The sequence below is a fragment of the Rhinolophus ferrumequinum genome, chromosome 20 (assembly GCF_004115265.2).
Source record: "Rhinolophus ferrumequinum isolate MPI-CBG mRhiFer1 chromosome 20, mRhiFer1_v1.p, whole genome shotgun sequence".
NCBI lineage: Eukaryota > Metazoa > Chordata > Mammalia > Chiroptera > Rhinolophidae > Rhinolophus > Rhinolophus ferrumequinum.
In genome coordinates, this window is record NC_046303.1 from 57,299,130 (window position 1) to 57,323,873 (window position 24,744).

Below are 24,744 nucleotides of genomic sequence, written 5' to 3' on the forward strand. Positions count from 1 at the left end.
TTGGGATGGAAATTTCTATGAATATTGATTATGTCCATTTGGTCTAATGTCATTTAAGGCTATTTCCTTATTGACTTCCTGTATGGATGATCTATTCATTGCTGTCAATGGGGTATTTAGGTCCCCTACTATAATTGTATTTTTGTCAGTTTCTCCCTTTAGGTCTGTTAGTATAATAATTGCTTTATATACTGGGGGTTCCAACAAAATGCATACACATGTCTTATACTCATCTTTTGTTATTGGTCTCGTATATTGAGTATTAGAATTTTAATACAGTTTTTTTTTTCCTTTCTTAAAATGTGTGTACATTTTTTCGGCACCCTCTGTATTTTGGTGTTGCCAGGTTTGTTGTATATATATTGATAACCATTATGTCTTTGTAATGAATTGTCTCTGTTAGCATTATAAAATGTCCTTCTTTGTCTCTTGGTACCTTTTTATCATGAAATATATTTTTCTGATAAAAGTATGGCTATGCATTTCTCTGGATGCTATGCCATTTGCCCCCTTTATACCTCTGTACTTGGAGCCAATGTTTTCCTTTGTAGCTGAAATGGGTCTCCTAAAGGCAACATATAGTTGGGTCTTCTTTTTTATTTTTATTTTTTATTTATTTATATTTTTTAGGGTCTTCTTTTTTAATCACCTCACTACTCTGTGCCTCTTGATCGGTGAGTTCAGTCCATTTACATTTGGAGTGATTAATGATATATGACAACCTACAACGGCCATTTATCTTTTTTTTCCTGGTTGCTCTGTATCTCCATTGTTTCTTTTCTTTATGTTTCTGTCTGCTATTTTAGTTTGTTGGTTTTCTATGATATTACATGTATCAGCTGTAGATTTTTTTTCTTGTGGTTACTATTAGGTTTATGTAAAAATAAGTTTCATACATACAATAGTCCTTTTTCTCTGATTGCATTTTATCTTCATTCACCTGTGCAAGTTTAGTCTTTCTACTCCACCACTTTTGTGTTTTTATTGTCACAAATTACGACTTTTTATGCTGTGCATTCATTTGCAAATTACAGAATTTATAATCTTTTAAAAATGTTTTTCTCCCCTTTAACTTTCATGTTATAATTAAATGTTAATATTTTAAATATTTCATTCCACACTCTCCTGGCCTGCCACGTTTCTGTTGAAAAATATTATGATAATCTAATGGAATTTTCTTTGTAGATTACACTCTTTTTTTTCCCCTACTTGCCTTGTGGATTATTTCTTTGTCATTATTTTTTGACAGTTTTAATATATTGTGTCTTGGAGAAGGTATTTTTGCATTGAGATAATTAGCCATTCTGTTAGTTTTTTGAATTTGAGAATCCAGTTCTTTTTATAGGTTTGGGAAGTTCTCACTGATTGATTTTTCATTTGAATAGTCCCTCTGTTTCTTTTTCCCTCTGTTCTCCTTCTGTTATACCCATTATTCTTATGTTGCTCTTTCTAATGAAGTCAGGTAGTTCTTGTAGAGTTTTTTTCATTTTTTTAATTGTCAGTTCTCTCTCTCTTCTTCCACCTGAGTCATTTCTAGATTTCCAGCTTCAAACTTGCAGATTCTCTCTTCCATCTGGTCTGCTCTGTTTCCAGTGCCCTCTAATGTAGTCTTCATCTTATTTATTGAGTTCTCTAGCTCCATAATTTCTGTTTGGTTCTTTTTTTATGTTTTAATCTCTTTAATAAAGTACTGCTTTGTTCCTGAGGAGTACTTTATTGATTTTATTCCTGAGCTCTTTTAACTGGCTTTCTGAATTTTCTTGTTTCTCTTTGAGCTTTTTCATAACTGCAGCCTTGAGTTCTCTCCCATTTAAATCACAGTCTTCCTTGTCTTTGAGTTTGGTTTCCAGAGACTTTTCCTTTTATTTCTGAACCACCTTGTCACTTTGGTTATTCATGATACTTGATTGACTGTTTCTCTGTGTGGGCATTGGAGGTTGTAAACTCTTTTTTAAGTAGTGTTTTGCTTGTAACAATTCAGCAGATTGATAGAGGTCTTTCATTGGTTTTCCAGTAGATGGTGATATAGTGCAAGTTTTTGTTTTCTCTTACTGCACTACTGAATCTCCAGGATCTTGGTGGGGGTGGTTTTGCCTTGGTTGTGAAAAATGCCCCATATTCCCCAAGGTGGTGAGTGCCCCCTCTATGTCCAGGTCATCTCAGTCTCAGGGCACTATCCCCATAATGTAATACGGTGGGCAATGGGGCTCCAGGCCTGTGAGTTTCTGGCACTGACTCTTTATAACCAGAGGCTGCCAGTTGTGCTGTGTTATCCAAGGCATCTTCACTGCCTCTTCAGGGTTCTGCTTCTACTGGGTTCCACCAAAAGTGGGGGTGATGGGAGGTTGAGCAGAGGCAGATTTGCAAGTCTGTGGCTTTACCTTCTTGCAGGTAATGGCAGCTACTAGTTCACAGCTGCCACACTGTTAATGCCTGTGACTGGGTTTAGCTGCAGTGGATGCCAGCTACTCAGGCCAGAATGTTGCTTCTACTCCTTCTACTCTCTGGGTTTCTGTGCAAGGGTCGCCACCCGACTCCTCCCTGGCGACTGCATCAACTGGGGCTGCATTGGGTTCTGGTCTGTGTTGTGGCCTTTGTCTCTGTCCTTCCCCCTTTCCCACCTTCTCTGCTAATTCCAATACACCCACCTTCAGATGTTTCTGTGTGTAGATCTCTCAGGCATTTTTGTATATTAACCAGGGATCCTTTGTTGAATTATAGTTGTCCCACTAGTTGTAACTTTAAGGGAAGAAACCAAGGGATCTTTTCACCCTGCCACAATGCTGACATCACCTATTCAGTTTATTAATTTGATTAACATTCATGACATTAGTCCCAATCACTTTCTTAAAAATCACAATATAGCACATCAACCACTCAGTCATATTTTAAAAACTCACTTATTTTCCATCACTTTGAAGATTGTCACTTTATTGCTTTTTTAACTTAGGTGAAATCAGGGTCTTTTACCTCCATATTGAAAAACAAAAAATAGTATTAAAAGACCATCTGAAATTGATTATATTTCCAACGCTAATAATTTTATTTTAAAATTAGGCCTCAGAAGTTTCTAGAAACAGAGGAGCTTCTTTACTGGCCAGGCCAGGACACAGCCTGGTAGCTGCTATTCGAAGCCAGCATCAACATGAGTCATTGCCACTGGGTACGTATTGTGTTCTTGAACCTCTGGATACTCAATACTTAACTTTGTTTTTCTTATTGTGGGTCCTTTAATATTGAAAATTCTGTGTTGTTTTGTGTTTTTTTTTTATTCTCCTCTTTTATGGCATCGTTTCCTCCTCTACCCTTAATCCCATCTTTCCCTCCCTTTTGCTTCTTTTTCCTTTTCTCTTCCTCCTCACTTTGTTCTCTCTCATCCCTTCTCTCTCTGTTCTCTACTCTCTTCCAGGCCCACATCCCTCTTCTTCTTCACTGCACTCAGTGATTTGTTAGTTGAGTCCAGTGGAGCATACTTAATTAGGTGATGGATTTTGTTGCTGCTAGATGAAGTTTTTAATTTAGACCTCTTTTCCCTGTGTATATGGGAATAAGTTGACACAATCTTCAGTCCTAATCTCAGCTACCTCTTTTCATAACACATGCCACTTATGTCAAGGAAAATGAGGCAAGAGTCTAAACTGACTTTGGATAGTTTCATTATCACTACTGGGAAATCAACCCATGGCCACAGGTCATAAGTTTCAAGGGCTCAGAAAAGGATTTCTTTGAACTTATAAATAATATTTTGCTATGATAACTATGGCAAAATGACCAAGAAAAGTTAGAAGGAGAGTAGAACTCCCCTCACAGAAGAACTACTTTATTCTTCATCCTTTTACACAGGAATGAATTAACACCCAGTTAATTTCCTGGCATATTAGAATGATTAACTTAGATCTAGTTCACATTTGGTTTGATCATTTAAAAATAATAATGCTATTATATCACAGAAAAAAACCCTCAAGAGCTTACATTTTTTGATGAATATCTACCTGCTCTTCAAACTTCTGCATTAGTTCTTGTATCAAGCAGCCATTTTCCAATCATCAGACAAATTTTCTCTGGGCTGCAGACTCAACCACAACTCTTCACTTTTGTCTGTTTCAGCATATAATGACAAGATTGTGGCATTTCTTCGCCAGCCAAACATTTTTGAAATGCTGCAAGAGCGTCAGCCAAGCTTGGCGAAAAACCCTGCACTCAGGTAGGGGCTTGTCCCTCACTCCTCTAACCCCAGATCTTCCAGCTATTTTTCCAGGTGGAACAACAACTTTATGGAGAAAGAGAGAGAGAGCGCGCGCAGAAGCTTATGTTGCATTTTATTCATGCATTTAAATTTTAATTTGCATGCTCAAAATGAAGGGGCAGATGCTTCTAAGGTTCTCAGAAGTGTCACAATCAGAGATACTCATATTGTCAGGCTACATATTATTCGTATGTTGCTAAAATGATTTCCACTGATTTAGAGGGAAGCACAGAAAGGGAGCAAAATAATTTTAAGTAAAAGCTATTTATGTAAAGACCATACAGAATCGTACACTTGAAACCTATGTAATTTTACTAACCATTGTCACTCCAATAAATTTAATTAAAAAGAAAAAAAATCAATAAATATAATTGCTAAATGGTAAACCAGATATTAGATGACCATATTCAAAAATAAACAAACAAGTAAACAAAAAGTGTCATATATGTTTTAACTACTTTAATTTTATTGTCTATTAGGGTCATTTTTGAACAAGTGTCTCTGAAACTCTGCATCACTTCATTTGGAAGGGATAGATATCCAAAATGATAAAAAGAGAAAATATCCTCTGAACTTAAATCCCACTTTCTCACCAAGATAGTCAAACATCTCTCTCCTTTAGTTTACTACCCAGAATTTCAAAAACTTGAGATGCATGGATGTTAAGAGTATCCTCTTGGAGTTTGAATTATTGCTCACATGGGGATTAACAATCAAGGCATGTTATTCAATCCTCTACCTTTAGTTTCCTCATTACTGAAACAGGGTCTCAGTGTGGGCACTTTGGAGAAGCTTAAATGGGGATGTATGTAAAGGATCAGGCAATATGGGCATTGACTGCCCCTAATCACTCACCTCCCATTTGGTTGTCTTTTGAATCTGTCTGACAACTGTAAAACTTTACTTTGTATGACTTCCTCAATAAAACACCAACATCTGAAAATAGCCTCTTTGCTATTCAAGTCCTTATTAATCCTGCCAGGATATGTCAATCACTATTCTTTCCCCTCCACTACCCCTCATTAACACCTATTTTCCCGGTGATCTTTACCTGTATAAATTAGAACAATCCTCCAAACTGCTTCTCATCTCCTCCCTCTTTCTTAATCTCCACATGTAAATATGTACCTCCACACTTTCTTTCTTCCAGTCTTTTTATTCTCTTCTTTCAGCCTTGGCCAATATTTGGATCCTCATCATTTCTCTCCTGGACTTTTCAAGGGTCTCTTGGAAGAAATCTCTTATCACCCTACTATAACCAGAATTGTCTTCTTATAGCACAAATCAAATTATGTCACTCTTGCTCCTCGAAAAAGCTTCCATGACTCTTATTGCAATTGAAATAGAGTTAAAATTTCTAAACACAATTTCCATGGGCTCTAAAGTCTAGTCTTAACCTAATTCTCCATCTTGTGCTAGTTTTTTTTGTTTTTCCTTCTGGTATCTCACCTCCACCAAATAGGTTGTGTCCTTTCCTACTTTTACCTTTCTTGGATTGGCTTCTCTGTTAAGGACGTGTCATCCCATTTTAAAGACTCATATCAAATGTAAAGATTTGGTGATCCAGGCTAACTTTAGTTTTAATTTTGTTTTACTTTAACCATTTTTTTGTACCTCTAATATATTTTCCCCTTACCTCTTATATTCTATAATGTACTTATGTCTTCCTATAACCTCTTTAAAGCAGGACTTATATATTCCTTGTCTTTGTACCCACTCTGCCCCCTCAGAACTTGGTCCTTTAATTTGAAGATAGAAAACACTAACTACTTGTAAAGTGAATAAAAGTTCTTTAGCATGAACTGTTGAGATTTAGCATGAGTAATTGTCACTTCCACTTATGTTCAATTCTGCCCAAGTTTCATTAGTGTGCCACAAGAGGCACTGCCATATTCAGTCATATGGATCATTTATTCATGGGGTGCTCTTTCTCTCACAGTATCTTAGTATCTTAAGGGGGTTTCCAATGGATTTTCAGAGGAGTTGTATTACCTAAAACGTTTGTAACACACTTCTGCTCTTGAACATTTTTTATGTTACTGGTTCTACCACTAAGTAATGTGTTCACTGCTTACTTTTTGGAGGAATTTGAACTCACCAAAGGCACTAGATTCTCATTTAAAGAATTTGAAAAGTAAAAAAAAAAAAAAGTTTCTGGGGGTAAAAGAGTATAATATATTTCCAAAGAGCAGTAAACTTTTCAGACTTATTGTGTAATATTGCATTATAACAAATCCAAAAAACTTTAAAGGCTTTGTTGCGATGTGGATTTGTACAATCATGATTTTCCAGATATGGGGAGACTTAGAATCAGGGCATGTTGGAATTGGGAAAACCATGGAAGTTATCTAGTATAGAAACTAATAACTTTTTTAAAGTTATGGACTCCTTCAATGATCTGATGAAAACTATTTTATACTCTTCCCCCACATATAAACATAAACCTTTGCATATAATTTCAAATAGTTGATGGACCCTAAAAGACCTGTGGATCCCAGGTTGAAAACCCAAATATTTCATTAAAAACAGTTGGCCCACAATGATATCAGATACTAAGAAGCCAAGGAATGCAAAAGGCAGAGTGACAAGGGCAAGAATTTGCTCTTTGGTTATCAGGTAGCTGGTCAAGATGGCACAGTAGATAAACACTGTGCTTACCTTCTCTCACGACCACATCAAAATTATAACTAAACTATAAAATAACTATCATTGAGAATCACCTGAAATCTTGCTGAATTGAAACCCTACAACTAAGGACATGCAGGAAAAGAAAAGCAATTCCAGTAGGAGGGGCAGAGATGCAGAACGGGTTGGTCCCACACCCGCATATGACCATTAAGATCAGGAGGGATATCTCAGCTGCAATTCTCCCACCCCAAGGAGCAAGGGGTCCCAGTCGCTCCCCAGCCCAGGATTCCAGTGCCACAGAGAGACATCCCTATAATTTCTGGTTGTGAAAACTAGTGAAGACTGTGGCTGAGTGAGACAGAGGGCAGCTGGAGTTCCAGGCACTCCTCTTAAAGGGACCGCATCAGAGGTACTCATCAATGGGATCACTGGCTCTGAGCTTCAGCACTGGAGCAGCAGCTCAAAAGGTGCCTAGGACATATGGGGAGGAACTGAAATCCTCTAGCTTCAAGGTGAGGGCTGGAGGGGCAGCTTTCTCCAGTATGGAGGAGCTGATGGAAGCCATTGTTTCTTTGTTGAGCTCTCCCCATCCCTGCATGCAGGTACAGACAGCCCCCCTATGTGAGTTTGTTCACCACACCATGGTGATTATGAGAACCCATCCTACCCAACTTTTGGGCACATCCAAGCAGCTTCCAGTACTTTTTCATACAAACTGCCTGCCTTGGTTCATACTGAAGACTTTCCTGGGGTCTCTCAAGGGTTCACAGAAACCAGACAAGCAGCTTCTGGCTTGAACATGTCCTGTACCTATGGCTGAGCAGCCCTAAGCCCAGCACTAGTGGCAGCTGGCCTTGGTTTGTGGTTTGGTCTCCTGAGGAACTTCCAAACACAGTACAGGTGGTGGCCATCTGCATATTGCTTTGTGGCTCCTGCCTGGTGGCCCTGGGTAGGGCACAGGCTGCGGCTGAAGTTGACCTGCAGCAGTCCCCTCCCAGGTGGCCCTGGGGTTGACACACCCAGTGACCAGCTTCCAAACTAGCTGGAGCATCACTCAGCCACCACTGAGGACAGCATACCCAGGGGTGGATTGGGCAGGCACCAGAGCCTTGCTGAGGCAGATCTTGCTCTCTAGGGTCAGCCCTTGCAATACAGCTCCTCCACTCCAGTCACAACCAGTCTTCACAACTACTGAGCCTTAGGGTCCATCCCATCCACTGATGAGTACATAGCAATCAAGGCTCAACTACACGAGGAGGGCACACAGAACACACACAAGGGACATACCTGGAGTGCGCAGCTCAAGTGACCAGAAAGACTGTGCCATTAAGCCCCACAGCACACCTACTATGTAAGGCGTAAGGCCACTCTACTAAGACCAAGAGACATAGCAGCCCTACCTAATACATAGAAGCAGACACAGGGAGGCAGCCAAGATGGGGAGATGAAGGAGCATGTCCCAAATAAAAGAACAGAACAAAGCTCCAGAAAAAGAACTAAACTAAATGGAGACAAGTAATCTGTCAAACACAGTTCCAAATACTTTATAACACTGGTTATAAAGATTCTCAGTGATCTCTGGGAGAACTTCAACAAAGAAATAGGAAACATTAAAATGGGAAACATAAAAAAGAACCAGTGAGAAATAAAGAATACAATAATGGAAATGAAGAATACTTTGAGGGAATCAACGGTAGACTAGATAAAGAAGAGGATTGAATCATTGATTTAGAAGATAAGGTAATAGGAAACACCTAATAAGAAAGACAAAGAGAAAAAAGAATCCAAAAAATTGAGGAGCGTTTAAGGGGCCTCTGGGACAATATCATGCATACCAACATTCACCTCATAGGGGTACCAGACGGAGAAGAGAGAGAGCAAGGAATTGAAAACCTATTGGAAGAAACAATAACAGAAAACTTCCCTAAGCTTAACCTGCTGAAGAACATAGATATAGAAGCCCAGGAAGTGCATAGAGTACAAGATAAACCCAAACAGGCCCACACCAAGATACATCATAATTAAAATGGCAAAGGGTAAAGACAAAAGGAGAATCCTAAAAGCAGAAAGAGAAAGGCAACTAGTAACTTATACGGGAGCGCCCATAAGATTATCAGCTGATTTCTCAACAGAAACTTTGCAGGGTAGAAGGGATTGGCAGGAAATATTCAAAGTGATGAAAACCAAGGACCTACAACCAAAATTACTCCACCTAGCAAAACTATCATCTAGAATCAAAGGACAGATAAAGAGCTTCCCAGACAAGAAAAAGCTAAAGGAGTTTCTTACCATCAAACCAGTAGTACAAGGATTGTTAGAGGGACAACTTTAAGACAAATAAATAAATAAATACATAAATAAAAAGTATGAATAATAAAATGGCAATAACCACAAACCTATAACAATTACTTTCAATGTAAGTAAATTAAATGCTCCAATCAAAAGATAGGGGAGCTAAATGGAAACAAAAACAAGACTCTCACACATGCTGCCTGCAAGAGACTCACTTCCATTCGAAAGAGACACAGACTGAAAGTAAAGAGATAGTAAAACATATTTCATAAAAATGGAAAAAAACAAACAAAAGTGAGCATAGAATATCTTGTACTTATACCAGACAACATAGATTTTAAAACAAAGATTATAACAAGAGACAAAGAAGGACCTAGTAATCCTACTTCTGGGTTCTTATCCAAAGAAACCCAAAACACTACTTTGAGGGGACATGCTCATTTATATGCTCATTGAAGCATTATTTACAATAGCCAAAATATGAAGGTAACCTGTGTTTCTCTGAATGGATGAATGGATAAAGAAGAGGTGATGCCTATATACAATGAAATATTACTCAGCCATTAGAAAGAATGAAACCATGCTATCTGCACCAACATGGATGGACTTAGAGGGTACTGTGCTGAGTATAGTAAGTCAGACAGCAAAAGACAAATGCCATGTGATCTCACTTATAAGTGAAATCTAAAGAACAATTTAAATAAACAAATGAAAAAAGAAACAAACTCATAGATACAAAGAACATTTTGATCGTTGCCAGATTGGAGGGCAGTTGGGTGTGGGTGAAAAATGGGAAGGGATAAAGAAGTACAAATTGGTTGTTACACAGTAGTTGCAGGGATGTAAGGTATAGCATAATGAATATAGTGAATAATATTGTAATAATATTGTAATAACTATGTATGGTGTCAGTGGGTACTAGATTTGTTGGGTGGTAAATGGGAGGGGGTTGGGCACAGGGTGAAAAAAGTGAAGGGAATAAGAAATACAAATTGGTAGTTACAAAATAGTCATGGGGATGTAAAGTTAAGTATGGGGAATATAATCAATAATATGGTAATAACTGTGTATAGTGTGAGGTAGGTTCTAGTCAGGGGGATCATTTTGTAAATTATATTAATGTCTAACCACTATGCTGTACACCTGATACTAATATAAAATAATATTGAATGTCAACTCTAACTGAAAAATTAAAAAGGGATAAAAAAGATAAAGAAGAATAAGAGGTCCAAATTTCCAAGTATAAAACAAGTCTTGGGGCTGCAACGTACAGCATGGGGAATATAGTCAATAATATTGTGATAGCGTAGTATGGTGTCAGATAGCTGCTGGACTTATCATGGTGATCACTTCTTTAGCACAGGGAATATAAGAATAATCAATAATATGGTAATAACTATGTATAGTGCCAGGTGGGAACTGTTGAATAATGATGATGTGCACCTGAAACTAATGTAATATTGTATGTTAGCTATTAGGTTGGTACAAAAGTAATTGAGGTTTTGCAATTATTTTTAACCTTTTTAAACCGCAATTACTTTTGCACCAACCTAATATAGTTTAATAAAAATCTTTAAAAAATAAAATAAATTCAAAAGTTTGAAAAAAAAGAACTTGCTGTTCAAGGGGTCAGGTTTTAAAGAACGAGGAGCTGAACACTGCTCCATATGACTTGGCCTCTGCCTGCTCCTGTATGTGATGTGAGTGTGAGTCAGCTCCGTTTTTAAAGGTCCAAGAGTTGAAAAGAAAAGCACCTCTCCCCATGACCCTGTCAAGAGGAATAACTTACTGCTTCTGCTGGTCCCCAAGTGGGGAGAGTGACCACCATTCAGCCATTGCTATTCTCAGGGAGCCATGGATCCACTGTTTGGGTCCACAAAGCTAGTTGCTAGATTAGAGGGTGGAGGATGAGTTCTCAGAAAACTGTTTTCAGCAGACCGCAGCAAATCATAAGAAGCCACATATAGAGGGGGAAGATGGAGACAGAAAACCCAGAGATTAATTACATCTATTAACTTTAAGGGTCATTGTAGCAGTCATTATTCATTAATTCTTTCCTTCAACTAGTACTTTTATTGTGCAACTATTCTGAATCAGGATTGTGCTAGGACTATGTATGCAGTAGCAAGCAAAACAGGCATATGTCTTACTCTCATGGCACTTATAATCTATTAAGAGAGACAGATGACAGACAAGTTTCACTTGTTTTTGTTTTTTAAGCAAAATATGTAGCTACAGAAAATGTTAAGGGTCATGAAAGACGATCAGAACTCGGTGATAGTCGATAATGTTTTGGTGTAGGGGAAGAGAACTTACCTTCTAGACAGAATACAGGGAAGGCTTTTCCAGGTAGGTGGCACCATGCTGAAGTCTGAACTATCCCTGAGATGCAAGGTGGGGATCAGGAGAAAAGTGTACCCAAGGGCCCCAGGGCAGAAAAGGCTTGATGTAGATGAAGAGTAAAAGAGGCCAGTGTGGCTTAGGGGTAAATCAGGAATGTGTGAAATTTGGGTGGGGGCCATGTCAGCAATGGAAAGGAGTTGGGATTTTATTTGAAGTGAAATTTATTTGAAAAGTTATTAAAGAGTTTTCAGCAGGAAAGAAATGTGGGTGCATTTGTGTTTTTAATGACCACTTGGGCTGCTCTGTGGAGAATGGGCAGACTGGAGGTGGGGTGTGAGATAGGCTATGTAGGAGACTATGATATTAATCTATTTGAGAGATGATGGTCATATGAATAATAGTAGAGTATGGATGGAGGGGAGGGTGCAGCTTGTGGTGATATTGTGAGTGCAAAATCAGCTTGAACATGAGGGTCAGGAACTAAGAGGAATGACAGTCATGTGTGGAGCTTCTGCAGATCAGTGGCTGATGGTGCTTATCTCAGTTTGTTTAGAGTAAGCATGTCTTAGCTGCTATAACAAAATCCCACAGACTGGATGGCTTAGAAACAGGAAAAGCTTATTGCTCACAGTCTGGAGACTGGAAGTCCAAGATTCAGGGTGCCACAATAGTCAGAGTGAGGGCCCTCTTCCAGGTTACAGGCTTCTCATATCCTCACATGGCAGAAGCAACTATGGAGTCTTTTATAAGGGAACTAATCTCATTCAGGATCTAATCACATCCTAAAGGTCCCACTTCCTAACACCATCACATTGGGTGTTAGCATTCCAACATGCAAAAAAAAAGAAAAAAGTTGAATATTTTAAAAAAATCAGTCACTAAGTGTTCCCAGTTTTTGAGGCATTGCTTCAAAAAAGGGGGGAAAAACATCTTTGAAGCATGCATACAATCGAATGATTTTTGGCTGTGGTGTTCGTAATATTCAAATATTTGAATGTCAGAGAAGCCAATTACAAAGTTCATTTAATCAAAATAAATGCTATTTATCCATACACTCATTGGAATACTTTGCCAGATTGGAGTTGGAAGTTGTGAAAAAGGATCAGAATGCATGAATTGTAATCAAACAGAGAGACACTGATGCCTGTGCTCAGAACGACCTGGGAGACCCTCATGTGTTCTGGAGGCCAGACTCTCTTTGTGCCCAGCATGGCCTCATACATTTTTCATCAGGCATAAGGTTTCTTAAAACACGTCCCATGATGTGTCTTAAGACCAAAAACCATGGTCTTTCTTTCCATGGTTTCCAAGATGTCACGAGCCCACAAGAGCCCTCCAGCAGCTCTCCTTACCTAGCCTCACTGCTGATTGTCATAGCTATTCGCGGACCTACCTTTGCTGTGGTCCTTAGCTTCTGTCTGAGTGTGAGAATAAGGAGAGGCAATTCCTTGTAGAGCATCACAGGAACCTGCAATACAAACTTAAAATGCCATGAAATACACTGAACACTAATTAGAACATCACTCTTCAGCCACACTGGAGAGAAAAAATGGATCAGAAAAGAATTCATTTCTTAGCTTATGTGTTGGGGTGTAACTCTTATTTTCTTTCCCACATTATCCTAGGGAGAAAATCCATTACATCCGGACTGAGGGTAATCATGGGCTTGAAAAGTTGTCCTGTGATGCAGATCTAGTTATTTTGTTGAGGTAAGGGGCTAAGCCTGAAGCAACTCTGGAAAAGCTACCCTGGGCTGTTCACCTCCACTACAGCCTAACTGAAACACTCACCATTTGGTCTAGAGGTTTCTCGTAGCTGCAACTGAAGTAGAGCCCATCCTTGTACCTGCTATCCATTGCCTTCTTTGTATTTATAACTCAGGTAACAAGAGCTATATATAGTACTTGATGGAGACTTTGTTGTAGGATTAATTAGGGTTTACACTGAGCATTTGCATGCTGAATGTGCCTATCTTTTTAATACTGCATCTGAATCTAAGTGCTTTTGTTGTTTTGTGAGAAGTGTAACTGTTATTACCCAAATTCATAAACACTCTCTCATGGACAGAGAACTAATTTTTTTTTTTTTTTTTTTTTTTTTTTTTTTGCTTTGCAGTCTCTTTGAAGAAGAGATTATGTCCTACATCCCACTGCAGGCTGCCTTCCACCCTGGGTACAGCTTCTCTCCCCGCTGTTCTCCTTGTTCCTCACCTCAGAACTCCCCAGGTAACTTGAGTGTCTGGCAGTGTATCTCCTGTAAATGGCCATCTGTGTTTCTACCAGAAGAAGGTGGAAGAAGGGTAAATGTATGTTTTTCCTTTCTCTCTGCCCCCACTCAATTTTCTGATCGAGTGCACACTGCCTAAATTGGGTGTTGACAAATTACCACCTATTTTTGTAATGCCCCAAGGCTAGAATGCATTTTACATTTTTAAATGGTTTGAAATTTTTTTACAAAACCAATATTTCATGACGTGTAAATTATATAAAATTCAAATTTCTGTGTCTATAAATAAAATGTTATTAGAACCCAGACACACCTGTTTATTTAGATATTTTCTATGGCAAATTTCATACTACAACAGCAGAGTTAAGTAGTAGTAACAGAGACCATATGGCCCAAAAAGCCTAAAATATTTATTATCTGTCCCTTTACAGAAAAAGTCTGCCAGACCCTGCTCTAAATTGCTATTACATTCCGAATGCATTTCACAACCATTTAAAAGGGAAGAGCACTTTCTGAAACATTTGTCCTATGACTCAGAATGCTATTAGATACCAATTCTGGCAACTTTTCTTTAGTTGTAAAGGAGTTACTAGATTATATTGTTACTAGGAACCACCATTATGTCCTTAGGAAGATACCAAAGAGCGCCCTTACATGCTGTAATGTGGTTACCCTGAACTTTTCTTTATGTATTGAATAACTTTACTCATGATACAAGAATTTTTTGTAGGCATTTCCCATTCCAAGTGAGGAAATCTATATAGAAGTGTTTAGTGAAAAAGGAAGGTACTGTTTCCTAGATACATCAAAATAATTAACTTAAGTCAGAGTCATATCTCCAAACAGGATCTAGATATCAGAGACTTTTCCCCCATTTATTCGGTTTGCATTATCACATTGTTGTGGATCCCTGTGGTAACCCCATTTTAAAAATAACTTTAAAAGTAAAGGAAGTTAGTTTGAAAAATCTAGTAACTTATTATCTTACAACCTCAAGAGTCAGACTCCAAGATTGGCTTCTGAAGCTAATGGGGAATTCAGAAGAGAAACAGAATTTAGCAATATTCTCTGCTCTCAAAAGGGATGTCTTAGTGTCACTCAATACTGCTATAGGTCTCTAAAACTAGAATATCCTTTAGTTTGGCTCTTCCAAGTATTGGACATTCAGAACTGTCTCTTAGAGGTAATTTTGTTAATTGTCAAACTGTTATTAAGTCAGTATCACTCTCTCTTTAAAGATTTCTTTAAAATATAGCTAACATACAATATTATATTAGTTTCAAGTACACACCATAGTTATTTAACATTTGTATACCTAAAGAAGTGATCACCAGTATAAGTCTAGCAACCATTTGACACTGTACCACGCTATCACAATATTATTGACTATATTCCCTATGCTGTACATTACATCCCCATGACTTAACTTGTTTTATACCTGGAGATTTGAGTCTCTTATTCCCCTTCACACTCCCCCCACCTTTTTAAAATTTTTCAATTATGGTTGACATTCAACATTATTTTATACTAATTTCAGGTGTATAGCATAGTGGTCAGTTAGACATTTATATAATTTAAGCAATTATCCCCCTGATTAGTTTAGTACCCACCTGACACTATACATAGTTATTATCATATTATTGACTTTTTTCCCTATGCTATATTTTACATTCCCATTACTATTTTGTAACTATCAATTTGTATTTCTTAATTCCGTCCCCTTTTTCACCCACTCCCAACCCCCTCCCATCCAGCAACCATCAAAATGTTCTCTGTATCTATGAGTTTGTTTCTGTTTTATGTGTTTGTTTGTTTGTTTTGTTCTTTAGATTCCACATATAAAGGAAATCACATTGCATCTGTCTTTCTCTGTCTGACATAGTCCACTCAGCATCATACCCTCCAGGTCGATCCATGCAGCTGCAGATGGCAAGAACCCATTCCCTTCCATGGCCAAGCAACATTCCATTGCTTATATGTAACACTTCTTCTTTATCCATTCAACCATCGACAGATACCCAGGCTGCCTCCACATCTTAGCCATTTTAAACAATGCTGCAATGAACATGTGGATGGAAATGTCCCATCAAAGTAGTCGTTGGGTTTCTACAGATAAACACCCAGAAGGGGGATTACTGGGTCCTTATTTGTCTCTTGTTATGGCCTTTGTTTTAAAATCTATTTTGTCTAGTATAAGTATTGCTACTTCACCTTTTTTGTCTGTTTCTATTTTCACGAAATACCTTTTTCCATCCATTTACTTTCAGTCTTTGTGTGTCTTTCAATCTGAAGTGAGTCTCTTGTAGGCAGCATGTGTAAGGGTCTTGTTTTCTTATCCATTCAGCCACTCTATTTTTTCATTGGAGTATTTAATCCATTTACATTTAATGTAATTGTTCATACATATGTAGCTATTGCCATTTTATTATTCATATTTTGATCTTTTTTGTTTTTGTTTTTCATCCTAAAGAATTCCCTTTAAGATTCCTTGTAATCCTTGTTTGGTGGTGATGAACTCCTTTAGCTTTTTCTTGTCTGGTATGCTCTTTATCTGTCGTTCACTTCTAAATGATAGCTTTGCTGGGTAGAGTAATTTTGGTTGTAGGTCCTAGCTTTTCATAACTTTGAATATTTCCTGCCAATCCCTTCTGGCCTGCAAAATTTCTGTTGAGAAATCAGCTGACAGTCTTATGGGAACTTCCTTGTAGGTAACTAACTGCTTTTTTTCTTGCTGCTTTTAAGATTCTCTCTTTGTCTTTAACCTTTGGCATTTTAATTATGTGTCTTGAGTGGGCCTCTTTGGGTTCATCTAGTTTGGGACTCCCTGTGCTGCCTGGGCTTATATGTCTATTTCCTTCACCAGGTTAGGGAAGTTTTCTGTCATTATTTCTTCAAATAGGTTTTCAAGTCCTTGTTCTCTCTCTTCTCTTTCTGGAACTCCTATAATGTGAATGTTGGTATGCCTGAGTTATCCCAGAGGTCACTTGAACTCTCCACATTTTTTTCTTTTATTCTTTTTTCACTTTGCTGTTCTCATTGCATGTTTTCTATTAACATATCTTCTATTAGGTTGGTGCAAAAGTAATTGCAGTTTAAAAGGTTAAAAATAATTGCAGAAACTGCAATTACTTGTGCACCAACCTAACAAATCATTGATTTGATCCTCTTCTTCACCTAATCTACTGTTGATTCCTTGTAATGTATTCTTCATTTCCATTATTGTATTCTTCATTTCTCACTGGTTCTTTTTTAGGTTTTCTATCTCCACTTTTATGTTTACTATCTCTGCGTTGAAGTTCTCCCAGAGATCATTAAGCATCCTTATAACCAGTGTTTTGAGCACTGTGTGTGGTAGATTGCTTGTCTGTGTTTTGTTTAGCTTTTTCTTGAACTTCGTTCTGTTCTTTCATTTGTGATTGTGACATGATTTTTTGTCTCCCCATTTTGGTTGCCTCCCTGTGTTTGTTTCTATTATTAGATATGGCTGTTATCTCTCCTGTTCTTAGTAGAGTGACCTTATGTAGTAGGTGTCCTATGGGGCCCAGTGGCAAAGTCTCTCTTGTCACTTGAGCTGAGTTCTGCAGGTATGTCACTTGTGTAGGTTGTGTGTGCCCTCCTGTTGTAGTTGAGCCTTGGTTGCTGTTTGCATGTCAATGGGAGGGATTGACCCTCAGCTGATGTTTGTGAGGACTGGCTGTAAAAGTAGAGGAGCTGTTGTGCAATGGCTGTTCCTACAGAGCTGAATTTGCTTTAGCAGGGCTCTGATTCCTGCTCAGTTTGCCCTTCCGTTGTGTCATCTATGGAGGTGCTCTTGTGGTGCTCTGGCTTTGTCCAAAACCGGCTACCAGGTGTGCTGGCCCCAGAGTGTCCTGGGAGGGACCCCTCCACAGGTCAGTTTCAGCTGTTGCCTCTGCCCTTCCCAGGGCCACCTGGCATGAGCCACAAAGTGATCTGAAGATGTCTTCAACCCATGCTGGGCTTTGCGGTGCCTGGGAGGGGCTAACTTATGAACTGAGGCAAGCTGCCACCACTGCCATTCTTAGGGTTGCTTAGAAAGAGGTATGCTGAAGCCGGATTCTGCTTGTTTGGGGTTTGTGAACCTTTGAGAGACTTTTATGAAGGTTTGCAGCATGAACCAAGACAGACCCTTTGTATGGAAAAGCCACTGGAAGTGGCTTGGATGGACCCACAAGTTGGTTGGGGTGGGCTCTCAGGGAATCAGAGTGAACAAATGGTGTTAGCCAGGTTGATGGAGACTCAGATACTGAGGCTGCCTGCATCTGCACACTGGGAGGGGTGAGGGCTCAACAAAGGAACAATAGTTTCTGCCAGCACTTGTCTAGGAGAAAGCTTCCCCTCCAGCCTTTGGCCTGAAGCCAGACAACTCAGTTCTTCCCCGTATATTCCTGGACCTTTCATGATGCTGCCCCAGCTCTGGAGCTCAGAAAGAGTGAGTACATCAGCAAGTAAGTCCTTGCGCCTGGGACTCCAACCATTCTTTGTCTCACTCAGCCACAATCTTCACTGGTTTTCACAGCCAGAAGTTGTATGGATGTCTCTTCACAGCACTGAAACCTTGGCTGTGGGGGCTGGGACCACCCACTCCTCAGGGGAGACCTCTGCAGCTGAGATATCCCTCCCAATTTTTATGGGAACCAGTCCCATTCTGTGTCTTCACCCTTCCTACCAGTCTTGATGTGGCTTCTTCTGTCAATCCTTAGTTTTAGGGCTTCTGTTCAGCCAGATTTTGGGTGATTCTCAATGATTGTTGTTCTGTATTTTATTTATAATTTTGATATGGTCATGAGAGAAAGCAAACACAATGTTTACATATTCTGCCATCTTGACTGGATCCAGTATCACAATTTTCTTACTTCCTCCAAACAAGTGTACCAATGTCATTGTTAAAGAAATTCCCAATACATACAATATAATTGATTTGCCATAGCCTGGGGGAAAGTTGACCAGTAGCTTTGTCAGAGCCAGCATTAGAACAATCATTTCCAGTGTGCAATGGGATTTACTTTTGGGGAGAAAAGCCTTCCATTTGATTAAACTGTTGGTCTGCATGATGATCTGCCATTTTATTATAGACATTGTCCCAGCCTTACAAATGTCTACACTTTGATTCAAACCTTGGCAATAAAGTATGATTTTAACATCATTATGAATGAGAGATATTACATTGGAAATAGAAAAATGAGAGACATTAAAATTATTTGCTAAATGAGGATTATTTGGATAACTTTTATAAAAGGAATCAACTTTCGTGATAAATATGTTATTGATGCCATGAATCCAAAAACTCATCCACTTCATTTTGTCAAAGTGCTTAATTCTGTATTCTCCTACCTTTGACCATGGGGTCCTAATTATGTAATCCGAATATAGAGTGATATTAAATTTTGCAATTCCCATTTTTCAGGCCTTTATGAAATTTACCTGGATGGTCCAAGAACAGTGAATCATAGATGTTTATACCAAAGTACTTTGTAAAATGCGTAGTAGTGACCATGGGGATAGTGGTAGTACCAGTAGTAGTAAAAGTCATATTATAAAGTATACTGTAATCTGCTAGACATAAAATTACACTTGCACCTACAGACTTGTATTCTAGTTCTAACTGTATCCTGAAACCTAACATTTCATTAAAGACACTTCTTGTTTTCAAGTTGTGGTTACTGGTTCCTCACAACTCAGGTGCTGCAGGGCCCAAAGGTGGGCTGGTGCCCTCCTTGCTTACACCACTCAGCTGTATCTCCCCTCCTAGTTACTGTCATCTACTAACCTTTTTCGCATTCTCAAAGACTGTGGCACCTGCATCATGTCTCCTTCTCCTTCCCACATCCCTCTATCATCTGGATGATTTCCATATCCACAAGGACACCCATTCAGTTCCCTGGCTTCCCAGTTCCTACATTTCCTTGTCTGCAGTGATCTTCTCTTCTTCCACCTTGAAAACTTGTTCCCAAAGTCATCTTCTTGCCTTTGTTACCATCTCTAAAATTACTGATTCAAGCACCCTGCTCCTATCCAATATTCTTATTCAACTCCTCTCCCTATTGCAATCCTTTAGTCTCATCAAGACCTCCAGTTCATGGATGCCTCTCCTTTCCTTTCTGTCTTTCCCTTATCTAGCATAGATGCCAAAGTTCATCATTTCAGTAACATCCTTACCAAAGCCCTAAATTCTCCTGATTCTCTCCATTTTATTTGTACATTCTAGCAGAACTCCCCCCCCAGACAAACCTTACTATGTGGCTCCTCTACGTTTGTAGTCATATATTCTTGGGCAAATTCAACTGACAGAGCAGATTATTAATTATAAATTAATCATCTCTCACCTCACATGGACCTTTTACACCCAAAAGAAAATTCTACTGCATTTCCTTGGTGAACGTATTCTCTTCTCTACTGCTATTTGAAACATTTCCACCCCACTCAAACCTCCAACCCTCTGTGTCTCTATTCACAGAAGAATACTTCTGCTTCTTGCTTCACAGAGAAAATTGAAAGCATTAGTCAGATACTTTCTCAACTGCTAGCTACCAATCTTATAAGCTTTTCAAGCTTACTCCCATGTTCTCCCTTCATGCGTGTACATTAAAGCAGATGTCTTATCAAGCCTGCCCCCTTGATTTCCCTCCAGACATGTACATTAGAGCAGGTGCCTTCACTAAGGTTGCCACGACTTCTGGTCACTCAGTCCAATGTTCTCAGCTCTCCTCCAGATCTTTCAGCCACATTTAACATTACTGACTGCTCTCCCCCTTAAGTTGCCTCTTCAGTTAGCTTCTGTGACCACTCAATGTACTTCATTTACTTCATTGACCACCTTTGCAGACTCATCTTTTGCTTCTTACCATTCTCAAAATTCCGTCCAAAGTTTTTTCTCTTCTTTCTCAAACTATATCCCTTTCCAATTAGATATTCAAAGTTACCACCATCAAAGACTAAATTCATGATCCCCTCCACCACCAATTTTGGTCTTTTTCTATTGTTCCCAATCTCAATGAATGTCACAACAATCTATTCAGTGATGAAATCTGAAGCCCACCTCTCCCTCACTACCTATATCCAATTTGTTGCCTCTTAAATCCATCCCCAATCTATCCACTTCTCGTCTCCACTGACACCACCTCTGTCCAATTTAGACTCTTTACATCCACTCTGTTTCTTTCCAGTTTTTTCTCTCTACTGCAGAAAGACTGACATTTTTTTAATAACTCAAGTCATATTAGGTCAGCCCTTAAGCAATGGCTTCCTATTGTGTTTAACATTAAACAGAATTTCTTAACTTAGTATACCTTATCGAGTTTGATCTATCTCCTGCCCACCTCTCAAGCCTTGTTTTACATCACTCTGATCCTTGTATCTGTGCTCCAGTTTACCACTTTCTGTTCTATTCTGCCGCATTACCTTTGCACATGCTGATTCTCTACCCAGATTGCTCATTTTCTCGCAACATGTCTCTTATTTTAGTTAAGTGGAAGCCTTTCATGACTCTTTCAGTTTCATTCATGCTTACTTAGGCTTCATATCTTCCACAGGGAAACCTTCCTGAATCTGGTCAGAGTGTTCTGTGATCTCAGAGAAATGAGTTAATTTTCTTCATGGGTAGCAGTCATCTCAACTTGTAATTATATTCTAATTTCTGTGACTTGTTGGTATCAGTCTTCTCTAGATTATAAATTAAATACCTGGAATATAGTAACTAGTAAATAGTTGTCAAAGGGACAAACCATGATCTGGCCGTCTGTAAAACTTGGAGAAGATTGTTATTTTTTCCATTATGTTTTTTCATTAAAAAGTATATAAAGATAATAAAGCATTTACAGAATACTCTAGGTGATAGAAAAACTCTCCTCTATATAGAGCCAATAAATTATTATTATTAATAGTATTAGTTATTAGTTATATTATTAATTATTATTGTATTATTAGTATTAGTTATATTATTAATTATTATAAATTTTGCCCATATGATGAAAGGTAATCTAATATGAAATCCTTAATGCTATGAGCTCTAGTGGACAAGTATGTTTATTTTAGCATCAATATCAATATACTTAGAGAAGTACAACGTATACATATATTACAGTCTTAGTTGTCTCATTAGAGTTGCAATCACTTCTTAAATATAGTGACTTACAAGAAAAGTTTAGTCTAGCTTTATGTTGTTTTAGATTATTTAAGGACAATTAAGCCAAGAAATATGCTCATCAAGGTATTTTTAAGAGAACCACAACTTGAAATGGAGTGGGAGACACATATTTATTGTCAGAATAATTCATTTTTTCTTTATTATATTATTTCTATTTACTATAAAAATAACTGAGGGAGTGATGGAAATTAAGGGAAATATCTTGGAAAAGAAAAATATGAAGACACAGGAATGTGCTTCTGGTTGGCTCTTCCACCACTGTTGCTCTGTGTACTTGTTCTTCAATAAACAGTGTTGACCTTAAACCCAAGTGCTTCTTTCTGCAGGTTTACAGAGAGCCAGTGCAAGAGCTCCTTCACCCTACCGGAGAGACTTTGAGGCCAAGCTCCGCAATTTCTACCGAAAACTGGAAGCCAAAGGATTTGGTCAGGGTCCAGGAAAGATTAAGTGAGTGTTCCAGTACTTGGCCCAGAATTCAGATGGCATTTTTTCTCTCTTTCTCCCCTATATGTTTGTTTTTTATATATGTGAACATAACTGCTACCACACCATGATATGCTGTGTTCACAGAAAGGAGGAAGGAGGAAGGAAAAATGTTAGGAAGTTGGGAAGAAAGAAGAAAGGAAGTTAAGAAATTGGAAGGGAGGCAGAAAGGGAAGGGAAGAGAAAGGCAAACGAGAGAGAAAGAAGAGTAGATTTTAGAAAAAGTCATACGTAAAATTAGTGGTAAATCTTTTCAGAAAACAAGAAATCTTGAACCAAATAAAAAATTTTTATATTTCCCTTTACTTATTCTTGGGACAAATTTAACTCATTAATCAAATTCATGGACTCTTTGTAACTTTGTAATTGGCGGCTAAGTAAAAAGTTGTGCGGTTTTATTTTTCCCTTCTGGGTTTATTGTTTTCATCTTGAAAAGCCAAATACAAACTCAGGAATCCAACTAAAGATATTCTTTTAGGAATTTATTTTTTAAAAAATCCATAAAGGAATCCAGTAGGATGGAATGTATCCAATTATAAAAGGGTACATGTTGTCCTTGTGCTCCCAATGTTTTGAAAAGTGTTTGAAAAAGTCCATCACTCTACTGATGGAATCTACCTCTTTGGAGAGGCTGGGGAGTCAGACTGTAGGCCTGCCTGGGCATTCACCACTTCCCAAGAACCCTCTCCAACTTTGGAGCTCTGAGTCACTTCTCACTACCCACATGGCTTCTTCTCCTTCCCAGGCTCATAATTCGTAGGGACCACTTGTTGGAGGGAACCTTCAATCAGGTGATGGCCTATTCTCGGAAAGAACTCCAGCGAAACAAGCTCTACGTCACCTTTGTTGGAGAGGAGGGGTGAGAGACCAGTAGTTTTATGCAGACACCTCAGTGTGTGTGGACCAGAGCCCCTGGATTTTGGGTGATTTTTCTTAAGAAGGAAGCAGGGTGGCTCTAAGCCTTTGCCCCAAGATGATTCTGATCATGTCCTCCCAGGAAGACTTTCTGTCTCCAGGTATTACCAAGCTTTAGGTTTCATGTTCTTCAAAAGCCTAAAATTATTGACAGGTACTAGAGTCTGAGGTACATGGTCAAAGTATAAGCCAAAAATACACCCTAAGCTACTTGATCTTTACTTTTTCACGTGGTGTACACTTTCAAGTATTTGATCAAAAACCTCTCCCTCACAAAGTGCGCATATGAGTATACAACTACATACCAAATTTTCGATATCATTTCAGTGTTTTCATGTAAAACCATCTTAACCATGGAGGGAAAGCCCACCTAGGAGGGCATATCAGCATAAACTTGGAAGCTTTTCAATTCACACATATGCACACATGCATGCATGCACACACTGTGACAGGAAATTCTCTTAGGCCTCCCCAAACAAAATCTTTGTTTTTAATGAGCCAGCTGTGTGTTTTATCCAATAGCTGTCATATGATCAAAAAAAGGTTAAGGAACATTGCCATATGAATTCATTCACAGACAACTGAGTAAGAATATCCCCAAACCAATTATTGCAACTTCATTTTCTGTAGCAAACTGATACTTCCATTGGGATCCATTCTAAAAGGACAAGGCTACTCTCTGCTTTAACCAGCACCAACTGTGAAAGAACACACTAGTACCTAGATAGAGTTAGTCCCGCTGCCTCTCGCTCATAATGAGCTTGCTGGCCTCTGCTTCCTTTGCAGCCTGGACTACAGTGGTCCTTCGCGAGAGTTCTTCTTCCTTTTGTCTCAGGAGCTCTTCAACCCTTACTACGGACTCTTTGAGTATTCTGCAAATGATACTTACACGGTGCAGATCAGCCCCATGTCTGCATTTGTGGAAAATCATCTAGAATGGTAAGTCTGAAGGCAACAGCATTTCTCAAGGGCCACTTTGAGCCAAATAAAATGAGGGGTGATTAGAGTGAACAACAGAGCGTTAGAAGAAACACTCTGTTAGTCTTCATCCAGAACACAAAATAAATTACTAAAGATACTGCAAGTGTATTATCAGCTGCAAATTGATGTAAGATGCAGTAATTGCCTTCTGAGTAGGCACTAAGGTGAGTAGACATAGGTCCTGAATAGTGATAATTCTACTAAAATTATGAGTCCTCACTGGCGGCTTTCTGGAGGGATTTGTGGATTTCAAATTCTTTGACACTTGTGTACTTTTGGACCAATGGCTTTAGTGCTGTGGACATCAGCTTCTGCATCTTATTGTAAAATAAGGCTGTAGAGTCAAATGATCTCTAAGTAGCCGTTAGGCTCAAAAATCTAGTTATCTATTTGGTTCTCTCCTATTGAAGCATCTATTACCACTTATTGATATGTGAGAGAAGATAAGTATGAGTCAATTCTCTGC

At 38.6% G+C, this 24,744-nt stretch overlaps 1 protein-coding gene across 4 annotated transcripts in view; it reads left to right on the forward strand.

The window, feature by feature from the left end:
* HECW1 (HECT, C2 and WW domain containing E3 ubiquitin protein ligase 1) overlaps positions 1–24,744 on the forward strand; it is a 548,017-nt gene that overhangs the window by 469,206 nt on the left and 54,067 nt on the right. For all 4 annotated transcript variants that reach the window (XM_033088739.1, XM_033088737.1, XM_033088738.1 and 1 more), the window contains 7 exons: positions 3,058–3,163; positions 4,108–4,204; positions 13,135–13,218; positions 13,625–13,734; positions 22,226–22,346; positions 23,128–23,241; positions 24,084–24,236. In XM_033088739.1, coding sequence (XP_032944630.1) covers positions 3,058–3,163; positions 4,108–4,204; positions 13,135–13,218; positions 13,625–13,734; positions 22,226–22,346; positions 23,128–23,241; positions 24,084–24,236 — 785 coding nt within the window. The remainder of the gene's footprint in view (positions 1–3,057; positions 3,164–4,107; positions 4,205–13,134; positions 13,219–13,624; positions 13,735–22,225; positions 22,347–23,127; positions 23,242–24,083; positions 24,237–24,744) is intronic.